Raw genomic sequence first — 22157 nt, forward strand, 5'->3', positions numbered from 1 at the left:
TTGAGCAACCAGACTAGATACATGTATATTTATTAAAGAGCCATACAAACACCTATTAGTTAAACCATGGCTTTATAAATGAAAATGATTATTTTTCCAGCCACAAAATGACTCTAATTTGCCTCTAATTTTAACCTTAATTACTACACTAATTGTAATACTAATTGTAATATATCACTAATAGTAATATAAATAATAATACAAATGGACCATAATTATTGCACAAATAGTAGGCCTATTTAGTACCAAAAGATATCCTCAAAATATTTAATAAATATTATTAAACTAAAATATAGAACATTTATTTAATTGAAAAATAGTTGGTTTATTTAATTGAAACCTAGAAAAAAAGGTGTACGGTCACATTTGACCTCAAATGAGTATGACAAACCATCCTGGTATGGGGGAGACTCTGGGTTTTTAGGATAATGAAATTGATTAGCCTACTGAATATAAAATTAATTTTATGAACTTAAAACTTATATTTTCCTGAAATATTTATTAAATAATTATTTTTAAAGGATTTTTGCATGGATGCTACTTTTTAAATATATGTAGGCTATATTTTAAAATCTCACGTACCCCCTGGAGTGCCTTCACGTACCCCCATTTGAGAACCACTGGTTTAGTGTATGTAACCATTTACAAAGTTGGCAAGTGTATGATGCCTAGGGTTTTAAAGGTGGGGTAAGTGATATTTCAAAAATGCTTTAGAAAAGTGTCTCGGGCTGAGTACCAAAACAAACTTATAGCCAATCGGCAGTAAGGGGTGTGTCTTCAAATGACGGGGAGAAGAGAGCGCTCAGTGCACGTCATTATTCAAAAGACACGACACAGGACGGACATTAGCTGAGAGACGACAGAAAGAGAGAGAGGGCAGATAAAAAAAAAACACATGTAGAAGATGTCTGTGGAACAAAAGAAGGCTTACGATCAGGCAAGAAGTATCAGCTTTCCAGCGCTGGAGAGAACTCAAGGAGCGAGCGTTGCGTTATTTCTTCTCGATAGGCGAGTAACATTGGTTTTGTTTTGTTTCACAGAACTAATATATGCTGGATTTTGCATGAATATGCTTGTGTGCTGTGTAGTGATGCTCATTTCGGTTAATTTTCCAGACCGACAATCGACACCTGATTATTAACCGTTAACTAATAAGATTATAATATTGTATAGCCTATTGATAATAATATATGACATATATATATGACACACAATTGTCGAGGGGGTTTATTTTAACATGCAAACAGCAGCATAGAACAGATAAACAACAACCTGTATTCACATTATCAAATTGTCACACACCTGCAGCGTTTCTAACAGAAAAACAGAAAAAAATTATATAAATAATAAGCATAAAATAAATAGGCCTACACTAAATATTTTTTACTTAAATATTTAACAAATTAAGATGACAAAATGAAAACACAGTGAATCCATTTGAAGCTTTGAACAACCGGCATTTTAGACAATTTTTTTTCCGTCAAATAAAAATAGCAGGCCTACCTCAATCCACACATTGTCTAGTTTTTATTTTTAAAAAGTCACATGTCTACATGTTGTGGGGTTAGTCTGGAGCGCAGCCTGATGACCGTTAGACCCGCGGCTGAAAACACCCTCTCAGATGGCACTGATGTCCCGGGAATACAAAGATAACGCCTCGCTAGAGTGGCCAGCCTTGGGAAGCGCCTTTCATTTGAACAGATTCTCCGCTTTATCTCCTCAGATCGCCGTGCGATCAGATTCTCCCTGATGACATGGAGGGCAAAGTTTGTTGCCCTTCATCACTCGATGCTTGTGGATGTTTGGTTCGCTGGTGATTATTGCATTGTACATGTGCTGCTGCTGTATTTTAATACCGCGTGGCATATTTTACAAGTAACTTCGTCACCCTTTTTATCGAAATGGTCCCACACAGTACTTCTTTTCGCTCGCTTCATTTTGCTTGTTGCTCAGCGAAATATGTCTGTAGGCACGTGTGTGCACGGATGACGCGCCCGCGAGTTAACAAATAAGCATGTATGCATATAGCATATTTTTCTTTAAAGCTACACTATGTAACTTTTCCGTCCACTAGAGGTCGCCTGTTCAAAACAAAGGCGTAGTTTGATGACGCCACGTTTGAGCGCAGAATCTCGGGACATGTGGTCTTCACCTCACAGCCGGTGGAAAACAAGTCAGGATAGGACTCGGGCAGAAATCATGTTCATGGATGCGATTATTAACATTACTGTAGTGAAGCAGAGCAGGACCGAGTGTTGTGGAGCTGAGCAAGGCCGCAGGAGCGATTGAAGAGCGGGACAGTTATTATGGCATAATCGCCGGCGGGACTTTTATTATGACACAGTTGCCGGCGGCACTTCCTCTTCTCCAGTGCTGAGTGAGAGGTAACGCAGCTCTGTTTATCGTATTAGATATATCTGAGTGTGTTGAAAAGGAAGTTATGACGTTCGCTCGGCGGCTGCTATGACACTTGTTCACAATGCAGTGAGAGTAAAGTGTTTCACTGAATAAAACCGGAGACCGAGGGTGACGCAGATATGACGCAATCGACAGGCGACTCCCTCACACGCATAGCTCACACGTCCCGGCTCCTTGGTTAAAATAGCAATTTTCTCACGATTTACAAATAGTTGGAAACATTTGGGATATTCTAAGTACTCAACTGAACAAAATATATAACACTGGCCTAGTGATTTCTGGATGTTTTACTGCAAAAATCCTACATAGTTCACCTTTAACCATGCAGCAAACAGCAAAAAAAAAAAAAACATTTTAAACCATTTAACTGATAGAATTAATCGGTTAAAATTCTTACCTTCGGTTAACGGTTAAACGGTCAATGTGAGCATCCCTGCTTGTGTGTCATGTTTGCTTGTTTGTCCATTTGCAGCCGTATTGTCGCTCACTTCAGCGATGATAAAGACCTGTTAATTTCCACACCCGCTAAGCCTGGAGCGTCTAAACCTCCTCGCTGTCTATTTCAAGGGTCAACTTCCAGAGTGTGTCCGAAGAGTAAGATAATAAACTCCTTTATGTTTGGTTCCTCTTTTCGTGATCGATACAACCCTCTAATCTTGTCATAATTGTAATATGTTCGTGCTCATGCTATAGAGCTGTGTTTGTGTTTTTGGGATGACTTTTTCATTGAACATTCAAACTGGATTACCACTTATTGATGCCATCATACCCTCGAGGCCCTCGGCCGGCTGGCTAAGCAGATTCTGCCATAGTTGTTGCCTGCATTATGTATGTACTGTATGTGTGGGGTGACGCTATCAAAATAGGGACGAGACCCTTTTTGGGGTAGGGGCGTGTTTGTTTTGGTGATTGAAATATCAACATCGGTTACCAGAAAGCACTTACCCCACCTTTAAAGGTCCCATGGCATGGCATTTTTCTATTATTTTATATTGTTTCCGGAGGTGTACTTATATTGTTAGTATGATTTTTACATCATAAAATGTCATAATGTAGAAATAAAAGGCATTTTTTCTATACTGCTTTTTGCCCTGTGGCTGAATGCCCTGTTTCAAGGGGCGTGTCTGCTGTGAGAGCGGAGGGGGCGTGGTTTAACGAGGTCTACGACGCACGAGCTGCTGCCAGAGAGACGGATGGACCTGAGTTCACTTCACATCAGTTCTGTCAGTCTCAGTTCAGTGAACTGTTGTAGTTACAGCATATACTTCAGGTTATTAGTTTATTTCTAGTCGGAGGGACTGTCACTCATGTCAGAAAGTTAGTAACTTTAGTAAATTATATATTTGGTGAACTGATTCGATTCACTAAAAAGAACCGGTTCAAAAGAATGATTAGTTTGCGAACCGGACATCACTAATGTATCAGAGACGGAGCGATTGCTAACAAAGTTATTTATAGTTACTACTGAGTAGCGCTGAGTGTGAGAGCGCTGTCAGCGGAAGTTTGTGTTTGTATCTGAGAGTTCTGAATAAACACGAGTCCCAGTCACGCCGAGTCCGTCTTCATCATTATTACCAACTTTGTAACACATGCAAAGTACCATTACAGCTGTGGAGATGAACGAGTTACGAGTAAGTGGTAATAATAGCATTATTTTTAGATATTTTCCTATCAAATGAAAAGCGTCAGTGACGCGCATTGAGTACACAGCGCAAACAAAGACACAACAGCAGTAATCGAATGTAATCCAGTTTATTGTGGGGCTAAACTGGCTAGCCCGTATATACCCTCACGCTTACCCCCCTTCTGCTTAATCTCACGCCGCGTTTGGTGCCTCCGCTGTGGGCCAGATGCAGTACTGGGGGTCGGGGATGTTGAAGGCCACCGGCTAGTGCAGCCCGAGCTTCGGCGTGTGTGAAGTTTATCTCTAAAGATGTGAGTCTGCCGATGTTGAGCTGAAACTCACGACTGTATGCACATTTTAGAACAGATAGACGCGACGAGGACGTACAAAAACATGGACTCACAAGATAGAAAACACGAAAACACCGTTCTGTCGGGATAGAGAGAAGCCGCAGTGTGTGCACGAATAATAAATAATTAGCTACACATCAGAAATCACTGATCACAGATCAGAAGGAACTGAAAAAAGACTTCTGTTTTCATTTGTACATCCAAACACTGAGAAACTGCCAGCATTCACTCGGTCACAACCCATGATCTCTCGAGCGCTTGCATGGGCGTGCCAGATTCTCTGGGCGGAGGAAAGGGAGGTAACCGTTCCTGTTTTTACGTCAAAACAGGAGACTTCAGGATTGGCTCGTCTGGCCTGTCATTTTCTCAAGGGCAGAGAAAGACAGCCAGAACTCTGTTTACACCGATCAACATTTCTAGCCACTTGGGGACATTATTCAGGCTAGGGGAACTCATATTAATGTTGAAAAACCTAATAAAATGAAAATTTCATGCCATGGGACCTTTAAAATATGTTCAGGTTTAAAAAGTTGTGTAGTTTGTTTGTGTGTAGCTTAAATTTGGATAAAATCTGTTGAATCATTACCTGCAACTTTACTGACATAATTAATCTAAATGAGTGTCCCGATAGCACACCACATATACATGCGAAAATGTATAATGAATGACCTTCAAGCTGATAATGGTTTGTTATTGTCCTCCAGATATCAGCACTCATCAGTCCTGACCCTAATGTTACATAACAAAAGCTGACAGATTTTATCTTTTAATTAGTGGCAAAAGAAAAAATGGTATTTAGCGTCTGTGTCTATAAAGGACAAGTGGCCATTTGTTGTTTGAAAATGCGCAGAAGAGCCCTTTTATTTGTATTAAACAGAAGTCATGCAGTCAGCTGATAAAGGAAGTGCTTTTCAATGTCAGACTTTTTTTTTTATTCGCCTCCAACTTTGATTCGATTGTTCCAAAATTTGGAATCTATTCCAAAAATAAATTCTGAACTGATTCATGTTACTACAAGTTGTGTGTACGTGACAGAGATCATGGGCCAGATATACTAAACAGGGCAAATTAGCGTGAGACCATAATCCCATAAAAGCACTGATGAGAGTGGAAAATTCTGCTGATGATCTACTGACAATGAGCAAATGAAAGAACACAGATGCTGCAGCTCATTTCCATAATGACACAATCTACCAAGAGCAGCGCAAATTAATGTAGGGTCGAAATCAGGTGCCGGTGCAGCAAATTAAATATAATGTGGCTTTGCAAATTATAATATGTTCAGATAACATCTTTCTCTGCCATTCCAAATAAATGAACATGGGTGGAGAACATTCTGTCCCTCCTATCATGTGCTCTCTGTTTTCTGCGGTTCCTCTTCTATCACAGCATTTCAAGCGCTTTTTTGGGAGTTAAATAATAGCGAAATACCAGTAAAATGACTAGCGCAAACATCTTGCGTGATTCATTTAAATACTCTCCTGCTGTAGATTTAGCATCTGAAAGGGAAACTCAGCTGTAAAATAACTGTCCACGCCTTTTGAGCGCTAATTTATCACTGAGTGTCTTTAGTAAATCCTGAAAGAAGATTTTTAACGCCAAAAGAAGGTTTGTGCTGCCACAAGCTGTTAGTGAATCTGGCCCCAAGTGTGATTCTTAACTCTTTCCCCGCCAAACACAGAATTTTCCGTTATTTGTAAGAAAACGCTTCCCTGCCAAACACAGAATTTTCTGTGTTTTCATTGTTATACGCTAAGGGGCACTATTACACATCTTCTGAATGAGTACAGAATCTCTCCTGATCAAAACACAAGCGAGGAAGATGCAAAAAAAACAAGTGATTGTATGTAAGCAGATGCATATGTAAAACAACCTGATCCTCAACATTAAACATCATATAAATCAAGACTATCTAATGTTACTGAATGAAATGTCGACCTAGGACGAGCTATAGGACTGTGCAAGCATTAGGGGTGTTGATGGACTCGATCTACTCCATCTGTGTTTGATCATTGCTCTGAATCAGATCTGGATGTAGTTTTTGACAAAAATGTGATTTTCTCAGCTTTGTTGCTTTTTTATGAAACATACCCATATTTAAGTGTTTAATTGATGAAAAGGAATGCATGAAGCTAGAAAACTTTTTTTTTTTTTGTTTAAAAGCAGAGGGTCTGTTCTTTCTTTTGATATATTGCATGTTCAGATATTCATACAACATAATATTCTATGGGCCATTACATTTTTGTGAAAATGATCAAAAACCCTGGCGGTGGCTGGCAACTTAAAAAAAAAAAAAAACACTGCCGGGGAAAGACTTAATAAGCACTGCCGAAGCTAGTTATTTTAGTCTATATAGTTTTAAATATGGATATTTGGTAACACTTTATAATAACTACAAGCTATGAAGCATTAGTTAAGCATTAGTAAATAGTTAATTCATCATTTATAAAGCATTTATAGACATTTAATATTTATTCCTCGTAAAGCTTTTACAAAAGAGATTTAAAGGCTCAGTTCTCTTCTGAACAAAAGAAGGAAACAAACACAACACAGAGGAATATAGCACATATACATATTTCAAAATGCAAAAATGGAGAATGCGCAACTAGTAACTTAATATCAAATTAAAATCAAACCTCTTCAAATGTCATAGAAAATAATATTCCTGTAGACCGCCAGAAAACTTAACTGCAGTCAAATGAAACTAAGCCTCTGCAATCTTATATAAAAATACATTTCTGTAAAGTGTAAACATTGCTGAAAGAAAATTATATAATAAAATATTTTGCAGTGTCAAAACAGTACTAACTTTAAAACATTAGAGAACAGCAGTGCATGAGAGAACTGAGCCTTTAATCTCCTTTGTAAAAGCTTTACGAGGCATAAATCGTCCTCACTTTAGATGAGCTCACAGAAATAGTTAACTGACAACTACTAAATGTTTTATAACTACCTGAATTACTCATGACTTACAGTGGAAATACATGTTAATAAAGCATTTATTAACACACTGAGTAACTATTACTATATGTCTAAATAATTAGATGTATAAATGTATATTTAAATAGTTTATTAATCCTTTACTTACACTTTCTAAATGATCTGATGAGCCACTGACAACTCCTAAATAACTGGTTTGTAAATAATGTAATACTTAATTTAGAAATGATAAATTGATAATTTATAAAGTATGAAAATACAATTATTAAACACATTATTAAATATGCTTATAAATAAATAAAGAATAAAGCATTTTTAGCTGTATTTATAAACTGCTTACTGGACATTTTTCTTACACGAACACGTCACTTTGCTTCAGGAGGCCTTTATTAACCCCCCGGAGCTGTGTGGAGCAGTTATATGATGGATAGATGCACTTTTTATGGATTTCAAAAATGACTCAACAATTCACTGCCATTATAAAGATTATAAAGCTTGGATTAGCCAGGACATTTTTAATATAACTCTGATTGTGTTCGTCTGAAAGAAGAATGTCATATACACCTAGGATGACTTGAGGGTAGGGATGGGCATTTCAAGCAAAAATGATATTCGAAGATCGCTGGGAATTATTCGATTATTATTAATCGAAAATCGCAACTCCTCCCCCGCATGCACGCATGTACGCATGTATAGGCTACACACATAAACAGAAGGAGAGAGGGAGAGAGACCATTCACACTCTCAATCTGTATGATAACAAACTGTTTAATTCATTAGGGAATAGGCTATATCAACTCAAGCCATATTATTGTAACATGCTGAAACATATGACTGTAATGTGACATCGCCCCAAGTTACCTGATAAATGCCACAAGTCTACAGCGTGCGCGAGACGATGTGTTATTCTTCTGTTGTCTAAGGGCGTTTTTACTCTGGCATTTTAGTTCAGAATGGGGCACGGTTAGCATGAAAAATTGCTAATGTGAAAGCTTACCTACAGAGCTTGGTGTGCACTGAGGTACCGAGCCCGAGAACACACAACCGGAGTTCGGTTGCTCTCGGAGCTGAGCCGTGATTCACGTGAATGTGCAAACAACACTCGGGTGCGCACTTGTTCTGGAAGAAAGTAACCAGCGCATGCGTTTTAGCCGATTACAATGTCATTAGTTCAATAACATACACGTAAGAGATGATAGTGTTGATGATTTGGCTGAGATACGATCGCGTGAGCGAGCCTGCAGTGTATTTGCGCATAGAGTGCAATCAGGGCTGCAAATGAATGGCAATTCACCGTCTCCTCAAAAGAGTCTGTTTGCAAGCAGCAAAGCCGCCTTCAAGCGACACACATACGGTAAACCCAAGTGTCGTTTACTCAGCTGCACATAATAGCACCAAATTAATTGAAAAAAGCCCAATATATTGACCCGCGTTCTGTTTTCTATCACGCCGGTGCACGTTTGTGATGACGTAAGATGAACGCAAACGCACCAGGGTTCAAGTTGAGTGTGAAACCAGACCAACACTGCGGAGGCGGAGGGAACAATCAGACTCGGACCGCAGCAAACGTGTCCAGTATAAAACACCCTGAGAGCTGACTGGCAGCTTTTAGGAGCGTTATTGGCAGCGCCTCTGGTTACATGAACGCGTCAGCACCGACAACATGGGAATTTTTTTTGGACGATAATCGCACATACTATTCGATATTCTATAATTAAACAACTAATCGAATATTCGAAAATCGCGACCCATCCCTACTTGAGGGCGAGTAAATCATGGGATAATTTTCATTTTTGGGTTCCCTTTAAATTGAATGAGGCTTGCTTCAATCAATTGCTTTTTCGAATCGAGTCCCAGAATGAGTTAAAGGAGCCATATTCAACAACAAAAAAATCTGCAAGGCTCTTCTTTTACATGACTGAATTTTTGTACTTTTTGTAAAGTGGTTGAGTCTCATTGGGAAAAGTTATGAAGAAAGAAGGGTTGAACAGATGGTCATTCAAAGAAGAAAAGAGCAATGTTTCGCCTAGACAACACACACACACACACACACTGTGTTGTTTATGGGAAAAAGAACACAAATTTATATTTTACAATGAGTCGGCACAAATTCTTTCAAAAGATCTAAGTCTAGTTTTCTATGAAATTACCCTTTTAACTTGGGGGATAAGGAATGGTAAAGTATGTCCCCTCTCTCTCTCTCTCTCTCTCTCTCTCTCTCTGTTATATTACTTAATGTTGTGCTTATAAAAGTATGTATATCTTTTTTTTAGAGCCTTATGTCATTGGAGATTGTATTTGGCAAGGCCAGCCAAGTCTTTTCTCTGAGGTGGAAAGTTGAGGCAGAACACAAGCCCTCCATTATGTTCACCCTATTTTTTTCTCCCCATTTATGTGGAAACCATTTCCAATTTGTCTCGCTGCTCTCAGTGCCTGGCCTGTCACAGGAGGATCCTTTTATGATATATGAGGTTGCCATGGTGATCCCGCTCTCCGTAGGGAGAGGCGGGCCGCAGTCATTTGCTGTCTTCAAAACCAACGACTGTCATTTTCAAAGCTGTTGCTACGGCTACAGGATTGCTCTGGCGTCTTTTTCTCTGGGATGATGAGGGGGGTGAAGAACAATAAGAAACCAACGGACCTTTCTCAAGCTCTCTTTCTGTTTACATGAGTTTTGGCATGTCTGCGTGCTTCAGATTTGCCTCAGAAGAGTCCTGCTTTGTGTTGTCCAGATGTTGCACGTGTTTGAAAGCGTAGAATATGAGCTCTGAACCCTGTTGACATGATGCTGATTCACAGCGGCAATAGCCGTCTCCATCTGCAGACCTTCTTGATGGAGGAGGGACGCCGGAAAAGCCTCTCACAAGCTCTGACTTTGTCAGGAATGCTGCTTTACTCTGGAAACAACTCCTTCACACACAATCACATTCAAGCTCTCCTTCAGGTCCTCTTTGGGATTGTTTTACTCTATTTATCAGCTCTCTTGTCTTGTGGCTCTTGGGCTGGCGTCAACCTCTGATTCCCTTTCGGCGTGAACAGGAAGCCAGCATGTACAACAGATGTTTTTTCTTACCCATGGCGGTGCCTTGTTTTTCCAACGTGCTCTACAGTTAATGGTTTGTCGACGAGTTTTGTCTTGCCGTCATCTTTCTTGGACGTGCTTCTTATTACCATGGGGTGTGTGTTTTCCTTACCGGAGGACCGGCTGGTCGCAATAGACAGGTGAGTGTTTACTGTGATAGTCACTCCGGATTTTGTGAACTCCTTTATATTTGGACAACATGACATTCAGAGCAGAGAGCTGAATGTGTAACATTTAAAAGTTTGAGCTTTTGCTTTACACATCTCGCCCTACATAGCAGCATATATCAGTCTTGGTCCTGAGTAAGTAAGGCACGTTTTGAATGTCTTGGTTGAACCAACAGCAATGACTTCTTTTTCAAGCTTTGATTTTATAACATAATGTCATAAAAATGTATCACATATCATATTTGTATATTTTATTCCAGGATTAATGAAAGTGCAAAAGCATTCTCTTGTTGAATGGACAATAGTATATCTTTAAAACACTGGAGTTAAAGCTGAGTTCAACAGCAGTTTTCACTCATTAAATCACACTATTCACATCCTTGTGCAATAGTTGGCCTTGAGCCCAGATTTTTTACACAGTGAAAAGTCTCTCACGCTTTCTCCATTCACTGCACTCTCTTGAACTGTTGAACAATTGTTTTTAGTGTGTGTGTGTGTGTGTGTGTGTGTGTGTGTGTGTGTGTGTGTGTGTGTGTGTGTGTGTGTGTGTGTGTGTGTGTGTGTGTGTGTGTGTGTGTGTGTGTGTGTGTGTGTGTGTGTGTGTGTGTGTGTGTGTGTGTGTGTGTGTGTGTGTGTGTGTGTGTGTGTGTGTGTGTGTGTGTGTGTGTGTGTGTTTTTGTGAAATATCAGGACACAAATGTGTATAATGACATGGGTATTACAAAAAGAGGGTGAAATATGAGGACGTTCCCCATGTCCTCACTTTTCAAAATGCTTCTAAATCATACAGAATGAGGTTTTTTTTCACAGAAAGTAAACTGTGCAGTTTCCTGTGATGGGTAGGTTTAGGGGCAGTGTGTGTGTGTGTGATGGGTAGGTTTAGGGGCAGGGGCAGTGTAGGGGGATAGAAAATACGGTTTGTGCAGTATAAAAACCATTACGCCTATGGAATGTCCCCACATTTCACAAAACCCCCCTGAGAGTGAGTGTGTGTGTGTTGATGGAAAGATGAAGGCAAGGGTTCTGGATGAAGATTGTAAACTTCTCAGAAACTGCTCTGTTCTTGGATCTTAACAAGTGTAAATACAGATGGATGAAAGTTGACGATCGACTGATGCTTATGCTATTACTCTGAAATTAATATTATTCTTCTGTATACTTATTTATTCTTTAACAATTATTTAACTTTTGTATAATTCTTTTATTTATACTTATACATCATTTTTAACGAATTCTTTTATATTTTACATTTGTCTTAAATATTCATTGATTTAATTTATTTTACTCTTACTCAATTACTCCAAGCTACTAACGATAAGTTATTGAATAACTACATTGTTTGCACTAGTTTATGCAAAAAGATTACTATCTGGATTAAATGAAATCATTAATGAGACTCAAACAGGTTTCATGAAAAGTAGACACATTAGTAATGACATTCGCCTTCCAGACTTTTGATCAAATTGATTCAGGGGCTCTTATTGTGTTGTTAGATTTTTGTAAAGCCTTTAACACCATCGAACACAGCTACTTACTCCACTCACTGAAAATGTTTGGTTTTGGCAATAATTGTATTGATATTATAGAAATGTTTTATAAAGATATCAATATATGTAATATTCTTAATATGGGAACCTCTAAAAGATTTGCTGTAAAACAAATAGCATTTTTTCCTTAACATCAACATTAAAAAGAAAAAAAAGACAAACGATGCTATGTGAACTCTGCGGCTGTAAAAAACAGGGATGTAGCTGCAGACGTGATGTTGCTGGGATATTGGCACTTCTCGCTAATGACATGGATGTGCAAATGAGCAGCATTTTTTGGGACAGTGCTTTTCCTGGGACACACTGAAGAGGCCAATCAGATTTCTGCTGGGGCCATTGCTTCATGGCCCCACTCTTAGCTGGCCACTGTAGATGAGATCCAAAAAATAGTCCAGAATTTTGAATAGGCCCCCACCCCAAATATTTCTAAAATCTCAGGTTTAAATGACAATAAATTGCAGATCAATATGGTCTCAGGCATTTGGATCCACTGTCTGTTGGCACTGGGCACACATTGTTTCAGGAGTGCTTGAAACCTCAACAATATTTGTTCCTTTACTTTTATTTATTTTTTGGCCATATTTGTATACATAATAATTTATAATATACAAATTTGTTATCCGTTTTGTTGTATGACTTTTGGTTGTCTGTGTTTTGTAGGACTCCATCAACAAGGGACACCAGTTTTATTGACAAAATGAAGAAAACGGTAAAAGTTTTACCCTCCTCTTCTCCTGTAGATTTTAATATGTTAAAATTATGATATGCAGTCAAATGATTTAACAATTTAACTGAATTGTGTTATTTTGTATTATTGAAAATGGCCTATACTCTACAGCAATAAAGTTTGTCGATCCAATTTAGGGACTAGGGGTTATAGTATTCTACTTTAATATCTCTTATTGATTGATTGATTGATTCAATAATACATAGACATTAAAAATAGAATTCAGATTGTCCCCATATTATCGGGGAAATAATTTATAAATATGATGGTAATAAAACAAACACTGTTTTGTTTAATCAACTCAGTTACAAACTCAGTTTATGTGCAGTGAACACAGAAAGACAACAAAGCACAGAGGCATCACCATTCAAATGGATTTTAAGAAGTCACACACCATACTTTTTTCTACTTTTTTAATGATGATTAAAATTATTAGTGCATATTGCCTACTGGGCTGTTGTGCAATAATTTGTTTCCTCACACTGTGAAGCAGCAGTAGAAAACATTTATATACTTAGAATATACTTTATATAGAATATACTTTTATTTCGATGGCCCACTTTAGACATTCTTCAAACTTGGGTGTTAGGGTTCGGGAAAGTATAATAAGTTGACATACTTGCAGTCCCTTATCTGTCAGGGGTCACACTTGGGAACCCCAAACACTTCTGATACTTTGAGAAAAGGCCAATTAGAATTGGTGAGTGGAATTTGCATGAGCCACTCCCCTGAACATATGGGTATAAAAGGAGATGGTGTGTATCCATTCGTTCAGATTTGTTCTTCGGAGCAACTTTGAGTTGTTGTGTTAAAAAAGTGCTCTGCCCATTTGCCTCTGTAAGAAACCTAGGAACAAGTTAATTTGGACGTACAGCGCATATCAGCGGTCTCTCTCTCTCTCTCTCTCTCTCTGTGCACAGTTAAGTGCCAGAGACCCTCTGGATGCTTCATCCACAATGGTAAACATTGAGGGTGATATGAGGGCTACAACAGGAGCATTTCCGCCAGGTCAACCCCCTCACAGAGTTAGACATCTCATCTTATGGTGAGCCTAATTTCTCATTCGGGGGTCCGAATAAGGACAAGCTGTCGATTGCAGCATCGGATGGTGAGATTATGCCTTTTGACGCCGAAGACTCTGCTGGGCTCCCACCTTTGGGTGCGGTAGCTCAATCTAAGTTTGATGCAGAGTTGGCAGCCATGCTGGCTGGAGTGGAGTCCTCCACCCTGTCCCAAGTGCTTGTGGCGGGATGATTAATACCTGGGTTCGGAGCATGACCCCCACTGCACCATGCCCCAGTGCCTTTCTTCCCAGAAGTGCACGAGGAGCTCACAAAGTTAGGGAATGCACCTTTTACTGCCAGGTCACTCAGCACAAACTCATCCACCCTCACTACCCTTGACGGTGAGTTGGCCAGGGGGTACACAGAGGTTCCCCAGATGGAGCTTGCGATTTGCCGTGCACATGTGGAATCGTCCTAGGTTTCCATCCTGTGGCCTAAGACTTACAGTGCCACTGGACAGGCTGCCTCTGGCCATCCTGCTGGTGCACCAGTCCAAAAGAACTGCACGAGGGTAGTTCTGAGCTGGGATTGAGGCAAGAACTTCTCTCTGTGGCTAATTTCGCTCTCGAAGTGACTAAAGTCATGGCACGGGCTGAACCTTGCTGAGATGAGGGAAGTCCATAAAGTTCGATTTCTTGATGCTACCATCACGCAAGGCGACCTTCAGCGGCACTGTCGAGGAGTTTGCCTGGCAGTTTCCTATAGTTAAGAAGCAGATTGAGGCTATTAAACATATCTTACCTCAGCAATATTCCACCGGCACTTACAGGCCATCGAGGTCATGCTCTGTCCTTCACTGAAGGCATCCGCCATACCAGCTCTACCGCAGTCTGAGACCACAGCCCGGATGATGTAGCCCACTCATCAGGCGAGTGTTAGGAACCCTTATTTTCTCATGGGACCTCTCTGTAGCCTGTAGTGGGCCTACAGAGAGCTCCTTTTGTGCCCTCTCCTTAAAGACGGTACTCCTGACCATGCTTATCCATCAAGAGGGTCGGGGATCTGTAAGCGATTTCCGTTAGCGAAACAACATGCCTTCAGTTCGGTCCAGCATACTCTCACATGGTCCTGAGACCCCGTCTGGGCTACGTACACAAAGTTCCCACTACCCCTTTTAGGGAGCAAGTGGTGAACTTGCAAGTGATGCCACGAAGATGAGGCTGAGTCAGCCTTTTTGTTTCTGTGTCTAGTACGTGAACGGAAAGCTTTAGAAGCTCTGAGCAGCTCTTTGTATGTTTTGGGAGAAAGCAGAAATTGAAGACTGTTGGCAAACAGAGGTTGGCCCACTGGATTGTGGATACCATTGCCTTGGTTGGGTGTGTCTTACCCTTTTGGAATATGCCTTTTTGGCACACTCCAGGAGTGTCGCATTCTCCTGGGCTTTAGCCCATGTGTTGTTAGGTATGAGCAGGAAAACTTTGGGCAACTGGCTGGGTGGACCACTTGCACACAACATCTTTCCCCTCCCTGAGATGATAACGTACACTTTTTGTCCGACAAACCCTGGACATGCTTTTCGGCGGAGGAATTTGACACCAGGCCCTGTACTTGTGTAGTATGCCCTTTTCAGGTCAGCTTGTGTAATTGGGCCAGGTACTCCATATGTAGTATATGATTCCCTTTTGGTAATCCCATATGTTGTATTTTCCATGGTACGGTTTCCCTGTCGGTAAACTTGTGTCTTCCCCCTATGCATAGCTCTGTCTATACTGCCAGTAGCTGTGTCTGTGGTTCCTCACTTCTCAGGTAGGACTTACCGTAGAGATTTCTTACCACGTGTGGTACTTCCTGGCTGGTATGTCCATGCGATATATGGAAAATACATTATCCTCCCCTCAGGCAGGATGTGGTCTCTGCATTGTTCTTTTTCCTACTTAGGAAGAAGAGCGCTTCCCCCAGCGCTAACATCTGTTTTGCACAGCTGTGAAATGTCTAGCTGAAGTGACCTATTACCATTGTATGATGAACTACACGGCTTATGTGGTGCATTGGGTAGGTTACAACATTGTGAGTGCACCTCTTACCCAGCACTCAGTAGCTTGCCGACCTCTGCATCCACCAAGACCTCATAACACTGTTCATCTGATATGCCGCTTTCCATAGGGACCCCTAATTATCAGTCTCGACCCAGCGGCAACCTCCCACAGTTTCTCTTGAAGCCAACACAGAAGTGACTTAAACTGCAATTCATCAACTGGCCGCTAGAGACTGGCTCCAAAAGGGAGTCAATCCCATAGACCCCCATGTTAAAATGCCCAAGTTTACAGCAGAATTTTTTTTTTTACAGTCAGTACGCCCTTCATGACAACTGTGAGGGGGTGATTTTAATTTTTTTTATCTTTAAATGTAAATTAAAGTAAGGCTTAAAGTTCTGCAAAATTAAGGGCGTGGCCACTTGAGTGACAGGTGGATTGTCGCTATGGTCGAGCTAGGCGGCTGTGGTTTGAGCAACCAGGCACCCCAGCTCCCCCCACATACCGCCTCTTTGGCCATTTTCAGTTATCCAGGAGTGACGCGCGGTGATGGCGACAGCCGGCTCCTCCCACTTTAGGCTTCAAAAATGCTCCTCAGAAACCTACAGGTGATGCCACGGACACTATGTCCATATTTTTTTTTTACAGTCTATAGTCTCGACACAACGTTGAAGTGACTAACAGATATGGAACAAGACGTTGTGTCCCTCCTGCCACATCTGTAAACTGCCCACTAAAATGGCCGGGACACTGTCTTGGCTCCTCAGCACAAACCTGGATGAGTGGATGCACGTCATCTCCTTTTATAAACATATGTCCAGCAGAGTAGCGTAATGTGTAAATTCCACTCTCCAACACAACGTTTTGTTCCCTTCATCAGGGTACAGAGGTTACAATAGTAACCAAGACGTTACTTAGTTACTGTAGAATGATTGTTTGGGGGACCATCAAAATAATGTGATGATAGATATTAAGAAGACAGTCTACTAATACTCTAATGAGAGTTAGTTGACATGTAGTTGCAAAGTTACTTATAGTTAGTAGAATATCTAAAGTGGACCATCAAAATAAAACGTCTTTCTGTCAATCGGTGTAAGTATAAAGTCGAAGAGCATTGACACGGTGGTTGAATAATAGCCAGCTAAACATAAGCAAAAAATGAATAAATAAATTAATTATAATAATAATAATACTGTGAACATTGAAATAATAGATGTAAGTAATGATTACTCATGCTGGTGCACTGACACACAAAGTCATATCTGGTATAAACTATAATTGTCAGGGACATCATTTATGCAATTCCAGATTAGCAAAAAATAAGATTTGTTTCACTTCATTTACACGGACCTCCCATATCTTTTCAGGAAAGCACCTATACATACACACACTGCCAACCACAAAATTATAACACCAATCAATAAATAATGAAGTCCAAAATTATCAGGTGTGCAATATATAAAAAAAACATAATATGGAAGAAAAAGCTTGGACATGGGGAGGGAAGAAAACTAACAGGCACTGATGAAGGGCTAACCTGATAATGTTTTTGAATTGAACTCTCAACCAAACTTCCTCAGAGGGTTAGTCTGTTTAGTTTTTCTAAATATATTGACTTCGCAGGATGTAAAAATAATCCTTTTTCTAAGTCAATTTAAGTGAGTTAAGTGATTTAAGTAAATTATGTTACAAGAATATGTTTTCTTTGGTCTTTGGTTTTTTCTTTGGCTCTTTTGGTATTGTCATTGAAATACATAATGACTTTTAATATAACCTTCTAGGGCAGGAACATTGTCGTGTTTTACGGCTCACAGACGGGCACAGCTGAAGAGTTTTCCAATAGACTTGCAAAAGATGCTCATCGCTATGGCATGAAGGCGATGGCAGCGGACCCAGAGGAATATGAAATGGTAATGCATATGATGTCTCTGTCAGTGCTAGATTTATTCAGCACTTCATAATCACAATTATTTCATCTGTGGGATGAAAATTGCCTTGATCTTCAACAAGCTTTTATTTCCAGGGTGAGCTCTCTCGTCTGGCTGAGATTGACAACTCTTTAGCGATCTTCTGCATGGCCACGTATGGAGAGGGCGACCCCACTGATAATGCTCAAGACTTTTATGACTGGTTACAGGAGGGAGATGCGGACCTCAGTGGAGTTAAATATACAGTGAGTTCCTCATCACACCAATTTAAACAAAACTTCCTCCTGTCAGGTTCAGTTTATTAGATGTGTGCTCAGAGCGTTTTAGTTTAAGCAGCACTTTTTAGACTAGAAAATCTCCAACAACAGATTTCCGTTTCAGATCAGTTTCCGATACTTTGGGTACTTTGCAACACATTTGAACAAACAGGACCCATGACACAGTGCTGCAGAGCAGAAGTGATTCTGGGGAATGCTGTGTCATACTCCTGAAAGCCAAAGTCTCAGACAGCTTACTCCATGCATACTACACAGAAATTGTGCAAAGTTCAGTGACTCAACGTAATCACTGGTAAAAAAAAAAGAAAAAACACCCATAGCAAAGCAATTTGCCCACAGATATAGCAAAGGACAAACTACAAATATGACTGAGCAACTTCTGCATAAGTGGATTTAAAGGAGTAAAATTAAAAGTCTTTCATTTACTCTTCCTTGATATCAATCCAAAGGTTGTATTGTCTTATTTCTAACGTGGGCATTACCATTTTTAAATTGATTCCAGTTTGTTTTATCTTATGCTGCTTGGTATTGCGAACTGGTATTTCTTACCATCTTATTTTAATGTATTGTCATAATCTGGTTTGTAGTACAATACATTTAACTGTTTAATGCACTTTGTTATTCTTCCAGTTATTTCACTATAGCAGAGAAATGAATCGGACTCTAAAGTCTCGCACATTTTCAGAAAATAGCTTACTTCCACATTGCAAAATAAGAATTTTCATTTAGATATTTTCATTTGACAATAATTCATGGAGACCGCAATCAAGGGGGAAATAGCACCATAGTATTGAAACAGTCCATACAACGAATGTATGTTTTTAGTGCATTATATGAAATACCAATGTTTAGGTCTTAAGTTTTTTGTGGGTAATGTGTTGCTACTCTTCACCAGTCACTGTAGAATTTGTGCTGTAACTTACAATAAAACCCTACAATCGTGTTTTTTTTCTAGTATCTAGTGAAAAAAGAGCTCCGTCTGAGCTGAGAATTTTACTATTAAATGCATAATATTAAATAAAAATAATATTAATTAGTGCTGTCAAAATGAACACGTTAACCCAAGCAATTCTTTTTTTTTTGTCATCCTTTTGCTAGCTTTACAATATATGATTACGCTCCTATTCAAGCAAATGCTTTTAAACCATTCACGTGCAATAAGACACAAAGGAGAAGGCAGTGCGGTACTACTGGTGCGCATGTCTGTGAATCTCGGGTCTGTGTGACACACACACACACACTCGTGTGCACAGAATTATGCCAAAGTGCATTTTGCTGAGTATCCTCGCAAGCGCGGTTAAATAAAGTCTTAAATGAACTCAATATAAAAAGAAAATAGGACGTGCGTCAGGTCTTAAAGGATTAGTTTGGTGGTCGGTGATGCCTTCTTTCATAAAAAGATGCCATTAAAAAGATGCCATTAAACAAATATTTAAAATGTAGGCTACTGTCTTTGTCGTTTCTACGTTCATTTGGAGATTAAATGTGAAATTATTACAATATAAAAATATATTAAAAACTTTAATATTAGGTTTTATTAATCGCTTTTAATCACGATTAATTACAGAAAAAAATTGTGATTTTTAATTAGTTTAAAAAAAAATTACAGATTGACACCTTTAATATTAATATGTAATATTGTTATCAATATACACTCCGTGGCCACTTTATTAGGTACACCTTGCTAGTACCCGATTGGAGCCCCTTTTGCCTTCAGAACTGCCTTAATTCTTCGTGGCATAGATTCAACTTCAGCAGATCGTCTTGACCATGTCTACATACATAAATGCATTAAGTTGCTGCCATCAAATATAAAAACAGCATCAACAGAGTTCACTGTGCTCATCTTTTTAACTTCAAAATTATACCCACTTTCATTGTGGGGGAAAAAATATTTGTAGTGAACAGAGTGAAAGAGTCCTAACTGATTGCGACCTTTCTTAAGGTAAAACATAAGGTTAAAGTGAAAAAGTTATCTTTATTTATTTAGCGCTTTATACAGTACAGATGGTTTCAAACATTCACTGGCCACTTGGAGTCATGAATGTAATTGAATATACAGCATAGAACAATTAATATTGATCTACTTGAATAAATCATTTCTAAAACTTGTTTTTAAGGTGTTTGCACTGGGGAATAAGACATATGAGCACTATAACGCCACGGGAAAGTATGTGGACAAGAGACTAGCTGAGCTGGGAGCGCAGAGGATCTTTGACCTGGGAATGGGAGACGATGATGGGAAGTGAGTGACACATTTAAACACTTCTGTCTGATTATCAGGCTCACGTTGACAATGTTCCTGACCAAGATCAATGTGAGAAATCAACAAGACTCCAAAAGTCGATAGTATGGAAGACCACTTTACACTTTACTTAAAGCCTTTATGTATAATGCATTATAGTTGTATTTTTAATGCATTAATTATGGATTGTAATGCACCTTATACTGCATTGTATGGTCTCATGAAGAATTGTAATCACAGTTAAAATACATTATAATATTACCAATTTCAGATGTAACAAGGAATCTGTAAATATTATAATGCATTTTAACTTTGGTTACAATTATTTATGATCAATATTTATTATTTATATAATGCATTATAACGTACATTATAAATATATTTTATAATGCATTATACGTAAAGTGTTACCAGTACTTTTACTGTTACTGTACTTTTCATGTGTTTTTACATCATCAGAGTATTTTTAGTTCTGCAAATGTTTTACTTCTCTGCATTACAAAAAAAAAATTCTTCCATCTTTTTTCCCACTACATGTTATGCCAAACACGACATTCCTTGTTATTTTGAAGTTGATAAATAAATAGTAGTGATAATAGTATGATTTGTGATATCCTACTTGTGATATTCTTTTTGTGAGCTAATTCTTTCAAGGCGTCCTATTATGCGGTAACACTTTACAATAAGGTTCATTAGTTAACATGAACTAATAATGAACGGCACTTATAAAGCATGTATTTATCTTTTTAATTTTAACATTTACTAATGCATTATTAAAATCTTGTTAATGTATGTAAATGCACTGTGAACTAACATGAACAATTAGTTTATGTTCACTAATGCATTAACTAATGTTAACTAATACAACCTTATTGTAAGTCCATGTTCCTCTTTCTTTAGTGTGTAATGTTGCTGTTTGAGCATGAAATGGATCTCGCAAAACACAAAGTCCCACCAGTGGGAGTTATTCTCTATATTTGACTCATAAACTGAAAACCCCCATTATAAAACCCCATAGGAAAATCTTGAAGGAATTAGTCTGCCGGTTTCTGCCGTCATATCTGCACCACTCTATTATCCACACCATTATAAGTGAATGAGACCCATTGTTGTTTACTGTCATATGATACACAATTGTGGTACCGTGTTGGGTAAGTTCTTGCTGTCCGGTATCATCCGGGTCCTGAGAGAACCCAGAGAACAACTGATGCAGAGATAATTTGTTTTGTCATTGTTTCTCTCTCAGTCTTGAGGAGGACTTCGTGTCGTGGAGAGAGCAGTTCTGGCCGGCTGTTTGTGAACACTTTGGAGTTGAAGCAACTGGTGAAGAATCCAGGTCTGAAACCTCAATGATCTTTCTATATCTTCAGTACCTTTTATTCCTCTTTTCCTCTTTGTTAGTGGGTCACAGTGACCTGAGCTCAACATGCCCTTCTCTGCTTTTTAACAGCACTTCTAGGCCTTTTCAGACTAGAAAACAGTGCTCCATAGACAAACTGAAGAATAGATTGTCACAAAACTCTTGGCTTGGAGTTGCTGGGTAATACGCTGTCTCTCTCTTACACACACACTCTCTGTCTCTCCCAGCATCCGTCAGTATGAGCTGAAGGTACACACTGATCTGAACATGAATAAGATCTACTCTGGAGAGCTGGGACGGATCAAGAGCTTTGAGAACCAGAAGCCGTGAGTAAAGCACTTTCTTCACTTGCTATTTTCTCATCCGTCAGTCAGACAGACGCTTTATCTCCCTCGTTTTTAAATGACTCTCTCATGTAACCTTTGCAAAAGAATAAACACTCCTGATGTGCTTA

The 22157-nt window shown here is 39.2% G+C and overlaps 1 protein-coding gene across 3 annotated transcripts in view; it reads left to right on the top strand.

The window, feature by feature from the left end:
* porb (P450 (cytochrome) oxidoreductase b) overlaps nt 1–22157 on the top strand; it is a 68564-nt gene that overhangs the window by 33026 nt on the left and 13381 nt on the right. For 2 of the 3 annotated variants that reach the window (XM_079823038.1, XM_079823039.1), the window contains exons 4-9: nt 12789–12837; nt 17674–17802; nt 17916–18065; nt 20219–20343; nt 21590–21679; nt 21931–22029. In XM_079823038.1, the coding sequence (XP_079679164.1) occupies nt 12789–12837; nt 17674–17802; nt 17916–18065; nt 20219–20343; nt 21590–21679; nt 21931–22029 (642 nt within the window). Of the gene's footprint in view, nt 1–9724; nt 10555–12788; nt 12838–17673; nt 17803–17915; nt 18066–20218; nt 20344–21589; nt 21680–21930; nt 22030–22157 lie in introns of those variants that run through there. The other variant, XM_079823040.1, reaches the window with a different exon arrangement.

This window comes from Gobio gobio (assembly GCF_949357685.1).
Source record: "Gobio gobio genome assembly, chromosome: 8".
Taxonomy (NCBI): domain Eukaryota; kingdom Metazoa; phylum Chordata; class Actinopteri; order Cypriniformes; family Gobionidae; genus Gobio; species Gobio gobio.